Genomic DNA, 24,480 nt, shown 5'->3' on the forward strand with positions numbered 1-24,480 from the left:
TGAGTGGGCTTTTCTCTCTGTCTTATATGTAGATTTTTAATAATGTTTTTGGGGAAAAAAAAAGTTGGTCTTGAGCCTAGATGAAAAAGGAGGAGGGTTTTGTTAGGTTGGCAACCAATATAAAACTCTGTAATGTCTTTATTATGATTTCTGATCCAATAATGATGATTGAAATTAGGAAAAAAGGTAATAGTTGAAACCAGCTTTTTAAAAAACGCCGAGTCGAACTGGACTCGCCCGGTTCGACTCGAAAATCGTGAAAGGGGACCGGATAGCCTAAAAAATCGGAAATCGTCCGGTTCTAGAGAGAACCGGACGATTCTGTACAGTGAATTGCCGATTCACTGTACGAGAACGGCGAGTCCGAACAGTGAATCGGCGAGTCCGTACGGAATTTTTTTTTTTTTTTTTTTGTAATCCATGATAGATTTTTTTGTAATACTTGATCGATTTTTTTGTAATCCATGATCGAATTTTTTGGTTTTTTGTAACCCATAATAGATATTTTTGTAATCCATGATCGAAATGTTGGTTTTCTTTTCTTGAAATCCATGATCGATTTTTTTGTTTTTTTTTTTTTTTTTGTAACCCATAATAGAATTTTTTGTAATCCATGATCGAATGCTTTGTAATACATGATCGAAATGCTTGTTTTTTTTTTTATAATCCATGATCGAAATGTTTGTTTTTTTTTTTGTAATCCATGATTGAATTTTTTGTTTTTTGCTTTTTTTGTAACCCATGATTGAGTTTTTTGTAATCCATGATTGAATTTTTTGTAATCCATGATCGAACTGTTTTTTTCTTTTTTTGTAATCCACGATTGAATTTTTTGTTTATTTTTTTTTGTAATCCATGATCGAATTTTATGTAATCCATGATCGAATTTTATGTAATCCATGATTGAATTTTTTGAAAATTTGTGATTTTTTTTTTTTAATCCATGATCGAATTTATTTTTGTAATCCATGATAGAATTTTTTGAAAATTTGTGATTTTTTTTTTAATCCATGATCGATTTTTTTGAAAATTTGTTATTTTTTTTTTTTAATCCATATTATTCAAAGAGAAAATGAGAGAGATGATGATTCTGAGGCCACCCTATCCCAGCCATATTATTCACATATCGAGTCCCAACAGCAACAGTGTAGGGATGAGCACGAAATACTGTAAATTAAATGTTGAATGGCGGTTCATGCAGGGAAAGAACATATCAATATTCGCATATTCATTCAAAAACATGAAAATTCTTAATGGAGTACCCTCATTTTTTATTGAATTCCTAAAAAACAATATTTATAATGAATTTTAATAATTTTTTCGAATTTTTTTTAAGCTTTATTCTGACCTATTCACCCGATTCCCGATCCGGATAGCCGATCCGGATCGATTTTTTGGAAGCCCGATCCGGGTCACTGATCCTTTTTTTAAACCATTGGTTGAAACCAATGGTTTAAGCGGATCGGTGATCCGGATCGGGCACCTCAAAAACCAATCCGGATCGGCGAATCGGCGATCCGGATCGGGAATCGGTCAGATTAAAGCTTCAAAAAAATCCGAAAAAATTATTAAAATTCATTATAAATATTATTTTTTAGGAATTCAATAAAAAATGAGGGTACTCCATTAAGAGTTTTCATTTCTTTGCATGAATATGCAAATATTGACATGTTCTTTCCCTGCATGAACTACTATTTACCATTTAATTTACGTCACACAAAAGCATAAACATAGAATTATCATAAAATAAGTATATCAACATACATGGACTACAATAAAGCATACAATTAGTAACATACGATCTAAAAATAAAATGACAGACGATGTCGTTCTTCTTCTTGGTCACGCTGGTGCCATTGATTGAATTCGTTTTACAATTCATTGATTCGATCTAAAAACAAATCATCGATATTAGCAAGCGTCTGACTATATCCAAATCCCTGAGTGTTCTGTTGTGTTCCCAATCCAAAATCCCCGAAGCTTGTCCATCCTTCATGCTCACCTATACTGTCGTGCTCATCCCTACCTGTTGCTGTTGGGACTCGATATGTGAATAATATGGCTGGGATAGGGTGGCCTCGGAATCATCATCTCTCTCATTTTCCCTTAGACCCCCTTCCCACTCTCCATCATTAGGTGCAATATCACCGACATCTTCGACGAATTGTGGATACGTTGGCTGACTGCTTCCTCTTTCATGCTGCTCATCACCTTCTTCAAGATCTTCCTCACCGATCGCCTCAAGGAACGCTCTCTTGTGCAACACTGGCTCCTCCTCTTCTACTACCCATTGGTCTGCTGTGTCTGTGACAAATATTGTGTCTAAGCCTATCGGCTCATAGTCTTCAAGCCTCATTCTTATTTGTCGCTCTCGGAGGTTTAAATTATAATGAACGTAGACTAGTTTATGAAGCTTCTCCGAAGCGAGTCGATTTCTCTTAGTAGTGTGCAACCATTGGAAAGTACTCCAATTGCGCTCATAGCCAGTAGCAGAGCACCTTGATTGCTATTCTCTTTAGGTGAGGTGCATCAGTACCATATATCTCCCACCATTCAGCTGTATTAAAATGCAAAAAACATTGTAAAGGCAAGAACAATTCATAAGATTAAATATATGAATGAACAAAATATTAGCTAGGGGATAACCTGGATCCATTTTAGTTCGAGAATTCCTGGCAAGTGTAGTTCCGAAGGATCCTATAGCATCCCTATACATAGCAAGCTAAAACAAATATATTTCGTTTTAGTGCATTATTCCTCACAACTTTAACAACTCAATAAAGTTCTTACCCAAACATTAAATAATACCTCTTGTATTGTTGCTACCTGGTTTCGATGGCTTCTCTCAAACCTGGCAATAATGTATCTGACCCCTTCCATAATCTTGTGGGGAGGTTCAGGTGTCAAATAGAAAAATTTTGGGTTGAAGAAGTAACTTGGAAAATAAAAAGATAGAGAAATGTCATTTAAAATTTCATAAAAATAATAATTTACAATGAAACATTCTAATGATATAAATATATATTTACCTGCATAATGAGTTGGACGTCCAAATTTGGTGTTCCACCTCCATTCTATAATCTCGATCACTTTGCTAGCAAAACTACACTTCTCCCCAATAGCTGATTTCGCTCTTTCGATACCTTCATAAAGGATGCCCATGGTAGCTTCCTTGTCAGCTTCCACTATTCTTAACACTGTGACCAAAGGGGCAGTGGCCTCTACGACACTGGAACATCAAGACCGGAACCTCCTATTTGAGACTATGCCATTCACTTTTATACCGGTATTGGACTTCGAGAGGCGGTCATTTAACCACTCTTTACAGGTAAACAATCTATTTAATGCACCTTCAGATTCCCGAATGGAGTTCATAGCTAAGTAATCGGTCGCAAAGCAGGGTATGGCAGGCCTGATTATTTCTTTTTTCTTAGAGTGTTATCTAAACATAAATAATATTTTAGAGTAGTTGTATATAAATCTCGACACCAACCTTGCTTCATCTAGAGTCTCATTCACAATTTTGATCTCACCGATCTCCTCTAACATAAGATCGATGCTGTGTGCAGCACACGACGTCCATACTAGATGCTTCCTCTTATCCATTAACTTGTTGCCCCCAGAAACACATGCACACGCATTATCCGTAATAAACTGGACTACATGCTTATCTCCTACCTCCTCCACTATCTGATCATATAGTCGTACGTAGAAGTTTGCATCCTTCTTCATTCCTGATACGTCTTTGCTAGACAAAAAAGCTGTACCTTTTGGAGAATAGGCCAAGAATTTTAAAAACTCATTTTTGCTAACTTTATTCAACCAACCATCACTCATGAGAGTAATGCTTGTCCTTGGCCGACTCTGTTTATATTCTTCAATCCACTTAGTAACTTCCTCCACCTCTTCATCTAATATTGGCCCATTGAGCTCATATACTGTCGGGGGTTTTACCCCGGGCCCTGCTCTTTGAATTGCACTGACCATAGGTGGAAAATATGGGCTATTGGTTGCATCAAAGGGAATCCCTTTATCATAGAACCATTTACCAACATATCTCCCCAACATGTTTTTTGTACCTTTAACCATGCCTTTTAGGGTCGTCTGTTGTGACTTAGGCTTTGAGAGAAATGGGTCTATACGACCATTACCTGCAATACTGACACTCCTAGATAAGTTAAGAACTATTTCTTCAAAGTTTGATTCTTATTGACACATACTGCCACCAACCCCTCCATACATATTTGAGTTGGGCCCGCCATACATGCTCGACCTGGGCCTGCCATGCATGTCTAAGCTGGGCCCGCCATACATGTCTAAGCTGGGCCCGCCATACATGTCTAAGCTGGGCCCGCCATACATGTCTGAGCTAGACCCACCATGCATGTCTGAGCTAGACCCATCGGGCATTCTAAACCCATATTCTCTCTGATATTGTTCATGTAAACTCAATCTTGTGGCCATGTCCAGGTCATTATTATATTGCTCTTCTAGATCATTATTATATTGCTCTTCTAAATCATTCCTGCTTGATGGCTATATAAACTAGCTATTTCCTCATTCATCCTATGTTTGACACTTTTTTTTACCTTTATTAACATTAAGAATTGCGGCCATCTGTTTTTTTACATTACTAGGGACACTACTGCATGCAGAAACATCTCCCTTAACCCCTGCCAAGTGTTGCTTGAACTTATGTACCCCACTACTTATCACTCTTTGGCAGTAATTACAAATAATTTTATCTTTTTTGTTGGGATCAAGTCTGACCCCATGTTGCCATTCAGAGTCTTCTGCAGATCTTGACATGATTAACCTGTTTTAATATGTAAAAAGTTAAAAATTAACCAGAGAGTTCAATAAGAAAAATAATCACCATGTGTAGTGATAATATGTTGGGGTAGTTCATGTAGTCATATTTGTTATTGCAAAATACCTCTATTGACAATAATATTTTCGTACATATCAATTACAAACATACAGGATAATATAACACAAAATGCAAGCTCCAAACATGGCTACAACTCAATTAACAAGAACATACATTTTTTGCGTTAAAAAATTAATAATAAAATTGAAAAAATGTAGGATAATATAATTGTCATATATGCCACGATTTTTTTACAATGATATTCACTTTAATTCCACACGATAATACAATTTAACAACATGTATTTTTTGCGTTCAAAATTTTAAAAATTGAAAATACATTTTTAATGCAAAACTACATAAAAAATATAATATAGTTTTGCATTAGAAATATAATAACATGTATGTTTTTTGTATAAATATGCTATCAACATGCAATTTTTTCAATAAAAACTTTAACAATAAAAATTAAAAATATGGTTTAATACCTCATGATAATCAAAACCTGGTCACTATTTTCACATCTTTTCGAAAAATCACGATTTTTAAAATAAAATCCATCATGTACAAAAAAAAAAAACAAATAAAAACAATTATTCACAGAGCCACCTAACATAAGTTATTCCAACTCAAAAATGCATTAACAACAGATTAAAAAAATACAAATTTGCATTAAAAATATAATAACATGCATTTTTTTGCATAAATAATCTATCAACATACAATTTTTTCAACAAAAGCTTTAACAATAAAAACTTAAAATATGGTTTAATACCTCATGATAATCTAAACCATGTCACGATTTTCACATATTTTCGGAAAATCATCATGTTTCAAAAAATTCAATCATGGATAAAATAAAATAAAAAAGTACAACAAATTTTCATAAAAATCGATCATGGATTACAAAAAAAAATACGATCATGAATTAAAAAAAAATCACAAATTTTCAAAAAATTCGATCATGGATTACAAAAAATTTGATCGTGGATTATGGATTACAAAAAATTCGATTATGGATTACAAAAAATTCAATCATGGATTACAAAAAATTGATCATGGATTACAAAAAATTCGATCATGGATTACAAAAAACAAAAACAAAACAAAAAATTTGATCATGGATTACAAAAAAAAACAAGCAAATAAATTACATCCAATTGAGTACGTTTTCTGATAAACAACAATATAAGGAATCAAAACCCTAAATTTTGAACAAATTATCATCTACAAATCAAATCAAATCGATTAAAATGAGCAAAAAAACAAAAAACGCAGTTCTTCACAAACAACAGTCATTGAATCTAAAAAATGAAGCTCAAATTGAATAAATTAGATCAAATTGAGTACATATAATTATAAACAAGACTATAACGATTAAAAACCTTAGAAATCTAACACATTAATTGTAATATATCATGAACAAAAAATTGAAAGGCGGAAAAAAGAAAAAAAACAGCATAAATTTTTTTTCACATACATCATTGTGTTCATTTAAACAATCAGGCTGTAATGGAGCAAATTAGACAAAATTGAATATGTTAAATGATAAAAGACACAATAACGTTTAAAAACCCTACAAATGTAACTCATTATCTTCAAAATATGAAGTGAAATTGATCATATGGCGGAAAAAAAAAAAAACCCAAAGTTCTTACCTGGTTTCGTGAACCCGAGCCTTCAATCTCCAAATTACTCTGTTTTTCTCAACGATTATCACAAATTCGTAACAGAATGTTTTGATGAACAACTTTACGATCAAAATAACTACAAATATTCACAGATTCATGGCCTATTTGGCATGAAACACAAGGAAAGGCGGAAACCCTAAAAACCCAACTTTCATGATAAAAAAAAGCGAAATTTCTCCACCATTTAATCCATGAAAAGGCTGAAAAAATCTATATAAAGCCTGCATATTCGATCACAGGGAAAAAAAACAAAAAAAATAATAAAAAAATGACAAATTTTGAAGAATCCCGTGAAGAACACTGTGCAGCCCGTGTTCTTCATGGGACTCGCCGATTCCGTACAGTGAATCGGCGAGTCACTGTACAGAATCGCCCGGTTCTCTCTAGAACCGGGCGATTCTGTGTTTTTTGACCGATTCGGTACATCCAGTGCCGATTCTCGAGTCGAACCGAGCAAGTCCGGTTCGAATCGGCGTTTTTTTAATCACTGGTTGAAACTATAATTACCTCAATATTCTGTTTGCTTAGAGGTTCGGAATGTGTTTTGTGTACTTTTTAAAAATAAATTGTAATAACATACTAGAAATGCAAGCCACTATTTATTAAGAAGGTATCATTTTTTTATGAAACTTGTACTAATTGCTTGTAAAACTTAAAAAAGATCGTCTACAAAAGAACGTTTACTTTTTGTACAAGGAGGTCATAATTATTTTTGTCTTTTAAATTTCAAAATGGGTGAGGGGTAAAAGTGTCATTGAATAAACACAAAATTCTAAAAAAAATTCTTAGTTCACTCAAGCCATCCTATTTAACATCTAGTGAAAATAATTGTGGCCTTCTTACAATAAAAATGAATGTTCTCTATAATCCAAAGAGAGAGATCACATGAGAGAGAAATATAGATAGTAAGGGAAAGAGTATCTATGAATAGTGATGCTTATGTATGAAGCCATGAGAGAAAGAAGTAAGAGAGAGAAAGAGATGCTTATTTATGAATCAGAGAAAGAGAGAGAGTGAGTTATTGTATAGGTTATCTTTTGAAATTATGAGCTGAAATATATATATATATATATATATATTCATCGGTGGCTGAGGGGGATACCTCGACATAAGGTCGCACCCTCTACCTCTACTACCAACATTAACATATAAAAAAAAAATAACATTAAGGAAAAAGTATGGGGGCCTCCAATTTGTACTTTCTAGACATGTGCCCGACGTGTTTCTAAAAAAATTGCCAGTCCAATAGAAAATATGATATATAATTAAAATTATGCTGGCCAGGCACAAATTATGTTGGTTATTTATGCTCTCTCTCTAGGGATAATATTGGATTAGGATTCTTTGAGAAATTGAAGTACTCTCTCTCTCCCCCAAAAATTAAAGTATTTGACACAAAATATTGTTAAAATGTCAAACCATCCAATAATTGTTTGAGAAAGTCAAATGAATGGCTTATCTAACGGGTGTTGTTTGTATAGAGCCTAGGCTCTAATTAATCAAATTAGAGCCTACCTTCAAATGGTATAAAAAAATGTGGTTTCAATATTGAAAATCTTTATAATAGTTATAAAAGGGTGCAGTTTGTATAGAGCTGAGGTTCTAAACAATCAAATCTGAGCCCACCTTCAAATAGTGTCGAAAAATATGGTTTCAATACTGAAAATTTTTGTAATAGCTTTAAAAAATATTTTCATCTTTAATTTTAAAATTTAAATCTTTAAAAATAGTGTAGATCAAACAGATCTATGAAAACTTGAAAATCTTGAAAATTGACAGTAAAAAAATACGTTACAAGATGCACTATTTCCGAAACTTGAAATCCATTTTTTCTCATGTCCATGCATCTTGACGTCAAGATGATCAACTTGATGATATTTGGACATCAAAACAATGTCTTCTAGTGAAATTTTTGAGGTAGGCTGTAATTTGATTGTTTAGAGCCTAGGCTCTTTTCCAGCTATAAAATATATTTTCATATTTACTTATAAAGTTTCAAGCTTAAAAAATAGTATATATTGACATATCTATGAAAACTTAAAAATCTTGAAAATTGACGGTCCAAAAATGCATTACAAAATACACTATTCTCAAAACTTGCAATCCATTTTTTTTTTCATATTCTTACTTCTTGATGTCGAGATGATCAATTTGAAGATATTTGGGCATCAAAACAACCTCTTTTAATGAAATTTTTGATGTAGGCTCAAATTTGATTGTGTAGAGCCTCGGCTGTGTATAAACTTTTCCCTTATCTAAAAAGTGGAAGTCAACCACCCAACAAAATGGTTAGGTCGTGGTTGATAGTTTGTAATTTTCTCCAAAAGTTGCAGCGCAAGGGTACCTATGATCCACCACTTTCCTCAAGGGAATAGTGAAATGGAAAAAAACAAGTTCTGATTTTCCTGTTCTCAAAAGGGTGAAAACTACAATGCATGAAAAAAAAAATGTGAGACTTTTCCCATGGTTTCTCCATTATCAAACGCCCCCTTAGTAGCCCCTAAACTCCAAAGAAAGCTTTCCGTATTTAGTAGCCCCTAAACTCTGAAGTACCAAAGCTTAGATGCCGGAGAATACTGCACACAACAAAGAGAAGTAATAGACTCTACCCTCGTGAGCTTAGATGTGGGGCTGGGAATGGTCCGGGTGGCCCGGTTCGGCTTGGCCTTATAAAACCGGGGCCTAGGCCATAGAATGGCCGGAGGGTGGGGCCAGAGCAGAGCCATCATGGCCTGAGGGTAAGACCGAGCAAGCCTAGGCCAAGGCCTTGATAGGGCCACTCCAGCCTGTTCGCCTCCTTTTTATTTTTTTTCTTAGTTTCTTTCCTTCAAGTGTATTAGGGTCGGGCCGGTCTAGGGCAAGGACTGGCCGAGCCAGTTGTCAGCTCCACTTCGATGGCCATTTTCTAAGAAGTAGGGTACAATTGTCGGGGAAAATTGGGTTTATTTGGTTCTTACTACCAATGTTTTTCGACTTTGTGCTCGGGCCTCAGTCTAGGCCCTGGTGCCGACTCGGCCAAGTAATGTGCCCAAAAAGGCTTAATTTTTTTTTTTGTAAATTCCAGAACAATTGTAAAACTAACTAAAGACTATAAAAACAAATTAAAATTTAAACTTGCATAAGGAATTCAAATAGTCTGAAAAAAAAATATAAAAGAGAAAAAACAGATTCAGAAAAAATTCATTTATAGTGGAGATATTTCAAAAAAATCCAAAAAGAAAAATAAAACACAAAACTAGGGGACAATAAAAATTCACACATCATTGTAAAACACATTCAAATTTAATATTTTCATAAGTTGATCCTACAAATTTATATAATTTTTATATTTTTGTAATTTTTAATATAACCGAGTTGTATTCAGGTACTCGCCTCAGACAGAGGTAAAGTCCAAGTAATTCGGCCTAAGTAATCCAACACAATTTCTTACTCTTTCACCGCATTGTTAGAGCAGTGAACCAAAACTGACCCATGGCGAATGTGGGGTGGGATCCGGAGTGTAGCGATTTCGGGCTGAAACCTTGAATCGCTCGAGTCTCTTGGTTTTTTTTAGTGTATTTGAATATTTTATAGTAAAATTTCGGGGTTTGACTTGAGACTCATTCCATTCGAATCATGGCCGCTGTGCTTGGATCGTTGGCGTATCCAAGTCCTCTAAGCTAGACTGCGGGAGTTGACTCGGTGACTTTTGTTCAACGAACTCATGAGGGAATGAATAGATTATTAACTGTTTTAAACTCTGATCATCAAGAAAAGGAAAAAGTTTATATAAGGTTGCACTTCAAAAACTTTATCGGAAAATGTTGACCGTCTATTTTTAAGATTTCCATAAGTTTATAGATCTACTTGATTTTAACCACTTTTGGAGTTTACAATTAAATATGAGAATAGATATTGAAATAATCCTAAAAATATTTTACATTAAAATTATATATTATAATAAAATTTGGAGGTGCACCTTAATTGGATTGTTTAAAGTTGCAACCTCATGGAAACCACACCCTAAAGAAAACACTGTGAGTCACTCACCTTTTTCTATTAAACCTCTTGTTGAGGTAAGTGTTATCGGGTGGAGTGTCCAATCGGACCGGAGCGAGTAAATCTGTTGAGTTCGAGGTAAAACTTGGGGATATTAAAAAAAATCAAAATTTATATTGAAAATTAGAAAAATGTTGGATTGTTTTATATTTGGATATATTTGACAAACATTGGAAAGTCTTTTTTCTAAATTTTTATTTTTATGCTTGGATTTAACTTTTTTAAAGTTATTTTAGGTTTTAATTTACTTTTACTAGAATTTTTATTCTTTCAATTTTTCTATGTTTTAAAGTTTTTTAGAGCCAAAAGGCCTTGTGCGGGGATTCGGCTGTGTAACTCACTCGCTTCGGCCAGGGGATGAGTCCGGGGATACTGGCAAAAACCTTGACTCAAAAATAAAAAGCGATTAGTGATGAATATTTCCGATAAATTTATTTATAGTTATTTTTATTGCGACAAGTCTTAATGTCAACAATCAGACCAATAGTAAATAAAATAAGTTAATTGTGATATTTTAATGTTTCAAGATTTCATCTAACAAGATTTCTCTTGAAAAGTAACATCACTTACCGAAATGCTCTAAGCGCGTGACAAATTGGACAGCAAATTTTCAAGAACTTGACAATAGATATGTAGAACTACAAAGCAAAATTTTAAAAACTGGATTGCTAGTTGAATCAGTCACCTGTAGTACCCATCTGGATCGGCTGAATTGGTAATCCAGATCAGTGGGAATTGAGAATAATAATAATAAAATAATAAAATTAGAAAAAATCGAGCAATTCTAGAGATCACAGATGTAGAAACCCCACCCACCGAACTCGATCTAACGATTCTAATCCAAATAGCCAGATTTTGAAACACGAAGCTTGATAGTAGGTTTTGAAATCTTAAATTTGTTATATCTAGAAATTATGGACAACATTATCATCTATTCAGTTTTAAAATACTTAAGTCTTTAATAGTGTATAATTTTCGTCCATGCTAATCTTAGTAAAACTTTTACTCCACAGCAAATTATATATTACTTTTTTTGGGCAGTTAAATTCCATATTAGCTTAGTGTATTGAATTCAAATTAATTTCCTAATAAATACTCAGAAAAAGGACAAACACGGTAATATCCCAATGCAATTAACCATTATTGTACGAAAACATTTAGGACCTTCTATCCAGGCATAGACGATTTCAGGAGGGAGGGCCAAAATATATTATTTCAGTAATTGAAAATTCGATAATTTAGCAAAGTAAGTTGATTTTTTATTTCAATTTTAGCAAATTCGATCAAATATATTATTCTATTTTATTTATTTTTTAATGCTTTTGGATCACAAATCCAGACCGATACATACTCGATTTAGATCGCCAATTCAGGGTTCCGGCATGGATCTGTGGATGAACAATTCTCCCAACCAATCCAAATTTTGAAGCACTGATCTTCTTTCTTAGAGAAGTTATTGTATACTGAAACACTGATCTTCTTTCTTAGGAAAGTTTTTGTATATTTGCATCTCTCTTCCCTTCGCTTTTCCCACACCATCAATATTAAGAGTTCATTGGCAACCTTGTCACATAAACAAATAATACTTCCTAAAAATGGACCAGATTACCTTTTCAAACTAGACATACTTGTAATTTAAGGGTCCAAAATTTTAAAACCAAGGTTCTAATTGCACCAGACTTGAAGCCTAGATTTCTGCAAAGTCCCACAACCTTAGCTTTGAAGCAACTCACACTAGACCATCTACCCAAAAGAAATGAACATTTCCTAACACAAAAAACCACCCTATATAATCCCAACCTCCCTCCCCATTCCCCACAACCCAAATACCCATGCAACACCTAAGATTATTTTTGTAATCCCAAAATGGCCCTTTTCTCTCGCTTCCTCCTGTCCTCTTTTCTCTTTCTAGGATTTGTGGCCTTGGCAAAAGCTGGAGACTTTTCAATAGTTGGATACTCTCCTGAGGACTTGGCCTCTGATGAAGGGCTCATCTCCCTCTTTCAATCATGGGCTTCAAAGCATGGCAAAGTGTATAGGGATTTTGAGGAAAAATTGAGGAGGTTTGAAATTTTTAAGGACAACATAAAGTGGATTGATGAGACAAATAGGGAGAACAAGAGCTACTGGCTTGGGCTTAATGAATTTGCAGATATGAGCCATGAAGAGTTTAAGGAGAAGTATTTGGGGGTGAAACCCATATTTCCTAAGAGGAATGGAGGCCAAAACTTTAGGTATAAGGATGTTGAGAACATTCCCAAGTCTATGGATTGGAGAAAGAAGGGAGCTGTTATTGGGGTGAAGAACCAAGGGCAATGTGGTAACTCTCTCTCTCTCTCTCTCTCTCTCTCTCTCTCTTGTGCTAGGGGATTTTTTGATGCATTGACAACAAAATCTCGTTTTAAATAAACATGTCTTGCTCTTTGGGACTTTTTTCTAAAAGAGGGAAATATCATTTAAGGGTTCAAATCTCTTTATAGAATTATTAAATCCTGAATGAGGTAAAAAAATTAATTTCCTAGTTCACATTAGAGGGTTTATATCTTATTTCTTATTTCATTCATGTACCTCTTAAAACTATATTTTTAAAAATGCCCAAACTCTCATTGTTTAAGATTGCCGATCCTAATCAAGTAGGGGTAATTCATAAATTTGACTCATCTAAGAGGTCCTGACCAAATGGAAGGAGTATACGTACTAGTTCAAAATGGATCAAATTTCTAAATTATCTCTACTTGTTCAAGTTTCCCAACCCTATATAAAATTAATTTACGTATTTCTGAAGAGATACTCAACTGAAATGTCAATTAAAAATGACATCTTTCAATATTAATTGGGACCTTTTGTCTCATTAATATTTTTTACGAGGTTTTTACCTTTTAAATAATATTCTTTCTTCCAATCTCTCAAAAAAAAATAAAAAAAAATAAATAATAATAATAATAATTTTGCGCCCACTTATTTAATACAATAAGTACGTCAATACTCAATAGGAGGGGGTAGGAATGTTAATAATGTGCAATACATGTATGTATGCATTACTATTTCCAAGGTTGTATTAAGTAATTCCCTTTTGCTTGTGAGAGAAAAACACCTTTTAAACTATATTTGGTCACATATAACGCATGGTTTCATTCATCATTTAGAAGTAGGATTGATGGTCTCTCTCTCTCTCTCTCTCTCTCAATTATATTTCAAGAAAGAATGGCAGTTGGATCACATATAACGCATGGTTGCTTTCATCATTTTCAAGTAGGATTGGTGGTCTCTCTCTCTCTTCATCTCTCATTATTATATTTTAAGAAAGAATGTCAGTTTGAACTCTCTCTCTCTTTCTCTCTCTAAATTATACCAATAGAAAGTATGACAGTTGACTGTTTCTCTCTCTAGGGAGTTGTTGGGCCTTCTCAACAGTAGCAGCCGTAGAGGGCATCAACAAGATTATTACAGGGAACGTAACCTCCCTCTCAGAGCAAGAGTTGATAGATTGTGACACAAGGAACGACGGGTGCAATGGTGGTCTCATGGATTATGCTTTCTCCTACATCATATCCAATGGTGGAATCCATGCTGAGGAAGACTATCCGTATCTCATGAAAGAATCAGAATGCCAAGAGAAAAAGGTTGTTCTTTTTCCATATTTTCCTATATTTTACTAATTTTAAATTTTCGGAACTAGAGATGGATAGTTTACTAATATTGTCTGCTAAGGTACAGAACGACATATTCATAATCAAGATCCTTTACATTTAATACTTTTGTTAAATGGTAAAAATATAGGGCAAAAAGATTTTATGCTCATCTAGGGGAGAGGGCCTACACCCTACTCTAATTTAACCTCTATCTCCTGCAAAAATGAATATATATATATATATATATATATATATATATATATATATATGGTAGGAAATTTAAGGGGAAACGAAGTTTTGGTTCTTAATAAATAATTTAGAGAAATGACATTGTGAGACCCTCTCACACCCATGTGTGTAGGATTCCAAACGATCACCATTAAATTTGGCACATATCTTTAGAAAAGTCAAGTCCCACACCCATGAGATAACTTTTCTAGAGATATGTGTCAAATTTAATGGTGATCCTTTGGAGTCCTACACACATGGGTGTGGGAGGGTCTCATAGGATCAGTACTCAATAATTTATCACCATCCAAACTTTTGAGTAAATATTAGGAATGTACATACTCATAAAGAGAGATTACGATGTCGAAGCTTATTAACTTCATTGGAAACCTTATTTGTGGCCTTCAAAATTTTGGGATTTTGTGTTTTGGAAAATAAAATTATTGTGTTTTTACAATATTGAGATTGCAAACATTGTAATTGAAATGGGAGACACATGTATTTCTTGCTAGAGGATATTAAGAGCTTTCCTAGAAAAATAGAACCCTCTTATTTTAAACAATTAGAATAATTTTATATCATCTCACTAGCAAATGCAATGAATGGGGATATGATGTCTGACAAAATACTTGTATTATTTATGGAGGAAATATTACATTTACTTTAACAATCAAGGGTACAAAATCAACAAGTACATATAATTTTTGCAATTTTATGATATTTCTATTTTTCTTTTACTTCCTATTCTTGTGTCAGGGAGATTTGAAGGTAGTGACAATTAATGGCTACGAAGACGTGCCTGAAAACGATGAAAGAAGCCTCCTAAAAGCCCTGGCTCATCAACCAGTTAGCATTGCCATAGAGGCATCTGGCAGAGACTTCCAGTTCTACAGTGGGGTATGCATTCATAAATGAATTTATTCGTAACAATTTATATACATACGTATATACACACATAAAAATCTCGAGCACAGTTTCTAATCATTTATGTTCGAGATTGCCACTAGAAGGGCAATATTATCCTTAATTTATTTATCATAAATTACCATAATGCCCTTGTCTCTTAACAGGCTTTTTAAGAGGTTTGGAACCAGATATACTTCATTATGATTGTCATGTTCATATTTCCTAATATTATATATTAGTATAGATTGTGGCACAGAATTTTTATTGAGAGAGGAAAATGGCTCATTTTCAGGGAGTTTTTAATGGGCATTGTGGAACTAAACTTGACCATGGAGTAGCTGCAGTTGGTTATGGCACAACTAAAGGATTGGACTACATCATTGTGAAGAATTCATGGGGGCCAAAATGGGGAGAAAAAGGTTATATCAGAATGAAAAGGAATATAGGCAAGCCTGAGGGCCTATGTGGCATTTATAAGATGGCATCTTACCCTACCAAAAACATTTAATCTTGAGATTGGGTCTCCCTCTTCCACTGCACCAAACTGTTTGCTCAATAACAGTCCATCTTGCCTTGTAGGCAAACATTATCAATTGATCATGTTTTAGTCTCTCTTTATTATTCAAGATTATCAATTAATCATGTTGTAATCTCTCGTTATTATTCATATTAAAGTTTTCAATCAAGTCTTCAAGGATGCTCACTGGGGAGTTTTATTGGAATATCATCACGTTTTTCTTTTTATCCTGAATTAATAGATTAATTACAAGGAATTTAACCAATCAAACCAATGTATTATTCAATACAAAATAACTTTTTGTAAGAGTCTAAAAACAATTGTAACTAATGGTCCAAATGTTTTTTTAATATAATTATTATTTCTAGTTTTAAAAATTTATTTACTTTTACATATTCATGACCTCAGTGTTAAAGATTATATGTTCTCTAAAAATTAAGATCAAATTATATCTACAAAATATATTTATTGCCAAGCCTGCATTTGTACATGTGCAGGCTTGGCCGCATGCTAACGATGTCCTTAATTTAAAAGCTTTGACTAATATAGTCGTTATCAATTTCTTGCGCAACGCTCTTTGTTTTCCATATTAACATTTTCAAGATATTTTTAGGTAAAGTTATTTTCCCCCTGAAACTTTCTTCGATAATTTTGCTTTTACGTTACATACATCATCACTGGAAAGCTTTTTTATCTCGAATAATTAGGAAATAACATTTTATCGCGATAATATGGACATCTTTAAATTTATCACCATGAATTGATTTTACGGGGATATTATCACAGTTAATATTTGCTTCGTAACTTATCTTGATAAAATGAGCAATTTATGTACGGACATGAAATCATCAAACAAAATACAAAATGGGTTACTTTTGCGCCAAAATTACTCGAAGGGTTGCTCAAAAAGCCATTTTTTTCTTATTCCAAAACTAACTCTCGGTCAGACGATACTAACCTCAAATTGCTTTTTAATTTCTTTTTTTTCTTTTGTTTTAACCTTGATTTATGCCTTGTTTTAGTGCCTATGGTTTAGGGCGTTCTGAGGTTGGAATCTTCGTACCGCATTGAACCTTTCGATGCCTTCAAAATTAAAGAACATTGACAAAGTTCAAATCTTTCATTAAGCTTTCTTAGCTTTTTAACTAACTTCTTACGATATTCAGCCATTTCTTAGGGCTTGCTATAAAATGGGATTTTAAACCCATGTGAATGAGAGAAAGAAAAAGAGCGACAGAGCAAAGGAAATAATATTAAAAGCGTAGACCTCTTGGAGTTAGAATATGGAAGGAGGGAAAATGCATATTCTATGAGAAGAACATTTGGGATAAAATGTATGGGAGGAGCATCATATATTGAATTGAAAATAAGGGAAGAAAATCAATATCCATTCGAGGTTGGCATCAATCTTTATTTTGTTGTGTTAGGGCGGTCCGAGGTTGTCATACTCGGACGGCATAAAACATATCTCTAGAAGGCTGACATCCGCAGACTACATTTCTAGGCAGTCCGAGGTTGGCATCCTGGGAGCACATTGAGCATGACTCTACAACGCTACTTTGGAAAACAAAAAGTTAAAAGAAAAAATAACAAGATGTGATGGAATTCTTGATGAGCAATTTGGGAATAAAGAAAGACTTTTTGACCGATCCTTTCGGTAATTTTGGACAAAAAGTGGCCTATTTTGTATTTTTCTTACTTCATTGGCGTCCGTACGTAAATTACTCTAAATTGAACTTATCAGAGATGATTGTGGCTACATTCCCCGATTATTGCAGCCTCTCTCTCTCACACAGTTGTTAAAAATTTGGAATCTTCTATTTCTAGGTTTTCTCTATTTTTTAATTTCTTCCCATTAGTGTGGATGTACTGTCGATACAAGGAGACTTGTGATGTACCTTTGTCTCTATTCAAAATCTCAAAAAGTTTCTCTTGAGATAGACTTCAAGCTGTCAAATTTTGCATATGACTACAAAAGGCGATTGCAACCTTCCTGGGATAGACTTCAAGCTGTCAAATTTTGCATATGACTACAAAAGGCGATTACAACCTTCCTGTACTAAATAGTATTAAATATAAAGTATCATAGTATACAATCTCTTTAAATATATGAGTATGTCCATATGTGTCTAAAGACAGACATAGAGAGGTCTCCTTTGAGTAGGTAAATAAATGGAAAAAATATACAAAACATTATATTTTGTCATTTATGTACGAACTCATTCAACTATATCATACCAATTATGCATGAACTCATTCAACTATAACTTTCATTTGCAAATCCACTTATATGCTCAAAAAAAATGGAACGATAAAGAAAGAGAAAGTGGACATCTAGCCTCCCATGATGCATGTTCATAGATCACAAACCATTTACCTTATCCATCCATATATGAATGTATTATCCATGCTTCAACCCCATCCATATACAAATGAATTATGGACGCTTCAACAGAACTACATCACAGGCGCAGAGTCAGATCGATGGGCTCTTCGCTGCTTGCCAATTCCAGAGTCGGATTGACCATCTCATTGGCCCTCCATTGACCAGGGAGGCTCGCACTCATCTTCATGGCATTTCCATTATATTCTATCTCACTATTCATCAAGGGAAGTGCACCAGCAGCCCCTCCATTCTCAGAAGAGTTCCCTTGCTCAATAGCCATAGCATCGTACCATTGCTGAGTACCTGTTTGAAGGTAAGGGTTCACATACCTCAAGCTCGAATTAGGAGGCATGGGTGCAATTCTTTGGAACCCTTGGGCCGCGTTCACACTATTCCTCACGGCCTTTCTAGCAGCTATCCTTTCACTTTTGTGAGCATTTTGATGCCCACCCAATGCCTGAGAGGTCGAAAACACGCGTCCACAGTATGCACAGGAATATTGCTTTGCCTGATGCGGAGAGGAGGCAACAGAGATATCGGTCCCGATCCCGATCCCCTGGGGATGGGAATTGGAGTCGGCTTGGAGCCCCTCAAGCCTGGGTGTGGAGGGGGTGGTGTTCGCATTGTGGGTAGGGCAGGACGGTGGGTCAGGTGTGGGGTACGAGGGTTCATGGTCGTGAGGGGAAGTGACGGTGAGAGAGTCCGAGGGGTTGGAGTTCAAAGATTCCATGGGTGGGCCTGTATATCTCTTTAGATAATGCAAGCAAAAGGAAAGAGAAAGGGAAATAGGTGTTAGAAATAGAGTAACGAGAGGCAAAGTAGAGGAATATAAAAAGGAAAAGATAAGACAGAGATAGAGAACAAGGAAGGAGACAGAAATGGAGATGGAGAAGGTTGAGAGAGAGAAAGTAGCCTTATTTGAGACAGTGGACAAAAACAGATAGATAGAAAGTTAATATAAAGTTGTCAGAGCTCTTAGTGAATAAAGCTGGCTGGTGAAGACTTACTTTTTTTATAGAAATGAGACATATGCCCACTTATGGTACTTGTCAAATGGAATCAAGAAGTTCTAATTTTTATTTTTATTTTTATTTTTTTATTTCTATTTTGTTTATATTTTTAAAATAATTGGGCGTGGCGTGATTGTGTTATTAACGATTTTTCTTGAACTTTTCTTAAAGAAAAGTCTTATCTGGCGTGGCGTGATTGGGCGTGGAATGAATTAGAGATTTTTCTTTTGTCTAAAGCTAAGTGGGTTTTAGGGTAGTTCAATATAAAACTGGAGATTAAATATTTATTCTGTTTTTGTCTAATTTTTAACCCTTGGGTTTAATCTTTTACTATTTTGTTTGTTTTGAGATTTGGATGCAAGTTATTTTTGGTGTTCGGTTACATTCAAGCATCCAGTTTTAGGAGATAATGTTGAAGGAGGTAATTTTAGCTAAGCTTTAAAGAAGTGGGGTGTCACGGCGGGGGGGGGGGGGGGGGGGGGGGGTTCAGATAAATTTTAAAATTTTAGCAAATCTTAAAGACGTGGGGCCTAGCTGGAGAAGGAAGGGGGGGAGGAGGAGGAGAGAGAGGAGAGAGAGAGAAGGGGCAGGAGAGAGAAGAGAGAGAGAAAGGGTGGCAACGGGTTGGGTACAGCTGGATCCGGACTCAAATAGGCTCCGGACCCGACCCATTGAGTTTAAAAATTAGATCACCCGCAGGGTCTCAAGTCTGGTTAGGTCCATTGGCACCCTCATTATGAGCTTTATTTTTTTTTCTTTTACGTTTTCTTTACTATCATATACCCATATTATTAATAACAATGTCACAATTAGGCACCATTAGATTTCAAGCCATATGATTTGTCGTTTAATAGCTAAAGATGACTACAAGTTCTTATTGTATATAATCCTTAATACACCCAAACAAATAAGGCTTAAAGTATTTTATGTCTAACAGTTTATAGGTATGGGTCAGGTCCAACCGGACTGAGACCCAAATCAGGATAAGGTTCAAGTCCAAGTTTTGGATCTGAATCCGACCCGCAGGGTCCAAATGTTGGACTCATGCCCAAACCGGTGTTGGACATACCCAGTGGGTCCCAGATCGGGTCCGGGTCCATTGCCACACCTAAGAGAGAGAGCATAGTTATCAAAACTAGACCAGACCACCTTGTCCGATCAGTCAAACTGCTAACTGGTGTCTTTGTTAATCCACTCTAAAGCAAAAATCTTGTTTGATTGAAAAATAGTCAAAATAAATGTTTGACCAATTTTAGCAAGTCCAAAAGTCTGGTTTTCTCCTGTTCGACTAGTTAAAACAAATTTTAGAAAAAGAAATTATAATATTTTTATATTTAAAATTGTTATTCTTATTTTTATATTATTTTTCTAAAATCTGGTCCGATCTGTTAAACTTGTAGTTGAACTAGTTTTGATTCGACCATATCCGTTGAACAGATTTTGATTCAACCATATCCGTCGATTGATCTGGCTGATCGGATCTGATAACTATGATGTTTAGCGAGAGATGTGAAAGAAATATGAATACCAGGTGAATAATTACAAGATCAAGACGTTTAGTAGCTAACTATGATGTTCAGTCCCACCCTACCTCAAGCATAAAAAATCCTCTTATGATCAAGCACGTGGATTCAAAACTGAATTTTGATACACCTAAATATGTTTAAACAGTCTTCACTAATCTTTCTTTGCCTACATAGATGCATCGAGTCGAAGATTATCGAAAAGTTCAAATGAGAGGTGGATGATTGGGGATGTCAACGTGCTAGGTTCTGGCTAGGCCCTGGCCATATCTTGGCCCAAAAATTTTGTTTCAGGCCGGGCTGAAATTTATGATAATGACGCCTGAGCCCCGGCCATGATAAAAATAAGGATCACCTATAGAAAATATGGATATAATATTATCTAATAAAAAAAGTATATATAAGGCTGAAGCCCTAAACAATCAAATTAAGGCGCACTTCAAAAACTTATTAGATGAGGTTATTTTCATGCCGAAAACCCTTAATTTGGTCATCTCGATCTCAAGATGTATGGACATGAGAAAAAATAGATTTTAAGTTTGGTAATATTACATCTTATAATGTATTATGCTGGCTGTCAATTTTAAAGATTCTTAAATGTTCATAGATATATTCAAATCTATACTATTTTTTAATTTTAAAATTTTATAATTAGAGATGATAATAAATTTTTGGGCCATCACAAAGATTTATGATATAAAAACAATATGATTTGGCATTATTTGAAGATGCACTTTATTTTGATTGTTTAGGGCTTCAACCTTATACAAAACCACACCCTTATCTAGTATCTGTAATATATACTTTGAAACTTTTCGGTGTTGTGGCAGGCCCATACTCAGATCCCAGGCCTTAAACCCAATTTCCTGACCTAAAACCCAAAAATCCTACCTTGGGCCGTTAACCGCCAATGGAAAACGAGACGGAAAAATAATCATACAAAGTGTGTACTTTGGTATACCTACTGGGGAAGATCCACCTTCCAACAAATATCGAATGGTAGACATTCAATGAGAAATGATATGGTCAGATTGTGAATAGAGCATTTGATTAGGGGTGACAACAAGCCGAGCTGGCATTGGCCCTAGCCCCAAGCCCAGCCCAGCCCAGCCCAGTTCTAACCAGTATGAAAAAGCCCTAGCCTAGGGCTAAACCTGGCTTCAGCCAGAAAAAAAAAAGGGCGGGGGGGTTGAGGGAGGAGAGAAGAGGGAGAAGGAAACAAGGGTTACTACTAACTTTTATCCCAACTTAAGATGAGGAGACTTATGAGATGGTCGCTACTAATCGCTTTTGTTCCCAAGACTTTATACTGTATAGTCCCAAACAACAAATAATTCATTTTTAAGATTAATTTTTATTGAAATAGTGAACTAACAATGACAACCAATACATCAAAATATGCCCTAAATATGTTGATGTTCAAGTTCATCCAAGGCTAAATGGAGGAAAAATAGGTAAGGCCAAAGTGAAGAGTTTCCTAACTAGAAAAATAAATAAATAAATTAATAAATAAAACAATAACAATCCCTAATGCATTAATCATCGACGCTAAAAAATATTAAATTAATGATTACGTGAATGAGTATGGGTAGGAATATTGAGAGGGGGTAGCTGGGGATGGGGATGGGGATGGGAATTGGAGTGGAGCAGCAGCCCCAATGTTGGCATTGGGAGTGGAGTGGTGTGGGATTGGGGCTCGGGTGCGGGCTCGGGGTGCAAGAGTTAAAGGTGTTGGATTCCATGGGGTGACTCTCTCTTTCTCTCTATGGATAGTGCCGGCAAAGGAAAGAGAGAAGGAGATAGGTGAGAGAAATATTTATAATTATGAGAGGGAAAGTAGACACAGATATCAAATGTAGTGAGAAAGAATAGTAAAAGGCACAGTTGAGAGAGATATGGAGAGAGCGCAAGGGAGATACAGGGGAAGGAAAAGAGAAAGAGAGGGGATGGAGACTGCTTGGGGTTTAGGATGGGGCTCAAATTATTGCTTCCTTGTTTCGCATGCCAGGAAAATAAGATAGTTGTGTCAGGCCTCTTAATTAAGAGTTATTTACTTACGGACAAAAACAAAATGAAAATATAAAAAATTTTATTTTTTCATGAATACTACGTAAAAGGTCGGTCGACTGGCATCTTTTCTTTTTTTTTTTTCTAGTTTACCTCTCAAGCCAATGTTACTAATATCGGACCGCTTTAAATCTCTTTTCCTTCTTTTTTTCTCACTTTTGCTGGTCTAATGTCCCCTACATCGAACCAGTTTGTCCAGTAAGTAGTCTGAGGTGCAAGATCTCGAACCATTATATTGTGGCAACAGGGCATAGAATCACCAGTCCGAGTTCCAGAACCTCAGACCGCTTAAACCTTGCCAGTCCGATATTTTGGACATTAGACCGACCATAACCTCACAAATAACAAAAACAAAAAAAGAAATTTAAACCGGTCTGATGTTGCTAATATCAGATCGTCAGGCAATATGGAAAAAATAAAAAGGGCGCAAATGACCTTCCACATAATATTTTTGAAAAATGGAAATTTTTGTATTTTTCCTTTTATTTTATTGTCGATACATAAATAACTCCTTAGTTAATAAAGCTGGTTAGTTTCGGGATCTTGAGATATGGTCTCTTAAAGAATTGGAAGTTCTTATTTATATAATCCGAATTTTCTTGTTTTGAGCTCATCTTCTCTCTAAAAATTCTCTTATTTCGGGGCACGCCATGATACGTACCATATTATAGTAGTCTCATGGTCTGGCAGCGTCTTGGGCACCGGTGGGACTAAGTTACTACCAGCTCTCTCCTTATTCATCCCGGGGATATAAGTACGTAAAAGATGCCCCATTTTTTGGAAAATGATAACTCTATGTTGAGGAGACAATCAGAAGCAGGAGATGGAAAAAATAATCGCATTCTTTCTTTATTTCCATAGGATCATACTCATTTTATACTTCCTCTCTCTTGAAAATTTCAAGCACTTGTGAGCTATGGAGGAAGAGAGAGAGGTTCTACGCAACATAATGTGAGACTCGTGAGGATGAAGAAGATGAATTTAGCATCTAAATGACCGTTTGTTTTTCTCCTTGAAACAAAGTTTTGATTTTTTGGAGTGAATTGCAGGAGATCCAATTGGTTTTTAAATGTGCTACCAAGCATATGAAATTATTTACACAGTGATTTTTAAATGTGTTACCAAACATGATAAAATGAATGTATATGCAAATATTTACACAGATAAAGTATTTACATATGTAAATATTTTTCAGAAAATATTTTACTGGCGAACCAAAGGTATCCTAATGGCTTGGAGTGGATAAATGGCACACGAACTCAAAGTTATTACTAGTCTTTCTTTGAATATGTAGATTCATGCACTTGACCATTATCGAAATTTCGAATGAAAGAGGGAAGATATGATGTGAAAACAGTCGTACAAGTAACGTGTGTACAGTGTGCGGTGGTATAGCCCTATAGAACATCTACCTTCCAATCAGAATTGTTAGAAATTCAAATGGAAAATATACATTCATGTTGTCCACACAACATCAGATCTCTACACGCCCTATAAGATTTATGATACAGAATTTGTCAAAAAAAATAAAAAAAAAAGATTTATGATACAGCATGGTGCATTTTCACCAAATAAAGACTTTTAGGAAGCTCAAATTTAGTCCATGCTTATGA

At 34.9% G+C, this 24,480-nt stretch overlaps 1 protein-coding gene across 1 annotated transcript; it reads left to right on the forward strand.

Annotated features, from left to right (window-relative positions):
* The first annotated feature begins 10,863 nt into the window (after positions 1–10,863).
* LOC18439769 (cysteine protease XCP1) lies at positions 10,864–16,058 on the forward strand. The gene is made up of 4 exons (XM_006849927.4): positions 10,864–12,918; positions 13,989–14,221; positions 15,215–15,355; positions 15,657–16,058. The coding sequence occupies exons 1-4, from the start codon at positions 12,465–12,467 to the stop codon at positions 15,870–15,872; spliced, it is 1,044 nt and encodes a 347-aa protein (XP_006849990.1). The 5' UTR covers positions 10,864–12,464; the 3' UTR covers positions 15,873–16,058.
* The last annotated feature ends 8,422 nt before the right edge of the window (positions 16,059–24,480 follow it).

This window comes from Amborella trichopoda, chromosome 3, assembly GCF_054954075.1.
Source record: "Amborella trichopoda isolate Santa Cruz 75 chromosome 3, AtrichopodaSantaCruz75HAP2 v2.0, whole genome shotgun sequence".
In the NCBI taxonomy this organism is placed as follows: domain Eukaryota; kingdom Viridiplantae; phylum Streptophyta; class Magnoliopsida; order Amborellales; family Amborellaceae; genus Amborella; species Amborella trichopoda.

Excerpts from the sequence above, each read along its gene's own strand:
- LOC18439769 (XM_006849927.4), top strand. The coding sequence starts at position 12,465 with ATGGCCCTTTTCTCTCGCTTCCTCCTGTCCTCTTTTCTCTTTCTAGGA. Across the intron at positions 12,919-13,988 it reads GAAGAACCAAGGGCAATGTG|GGAGTTGTTGGGCCTTCTCA; the intron begins GTAACTCTCTCT and ends TTCTCTCTCTAG. Across the intron at positions 15,356-15,656 it reads ACTTCCAGTTCTACAGTGGG|GGAGTTTTTAATGGGCATTG; the intron begins GTATGCATTCAT and ends GCTCATTTTCAG.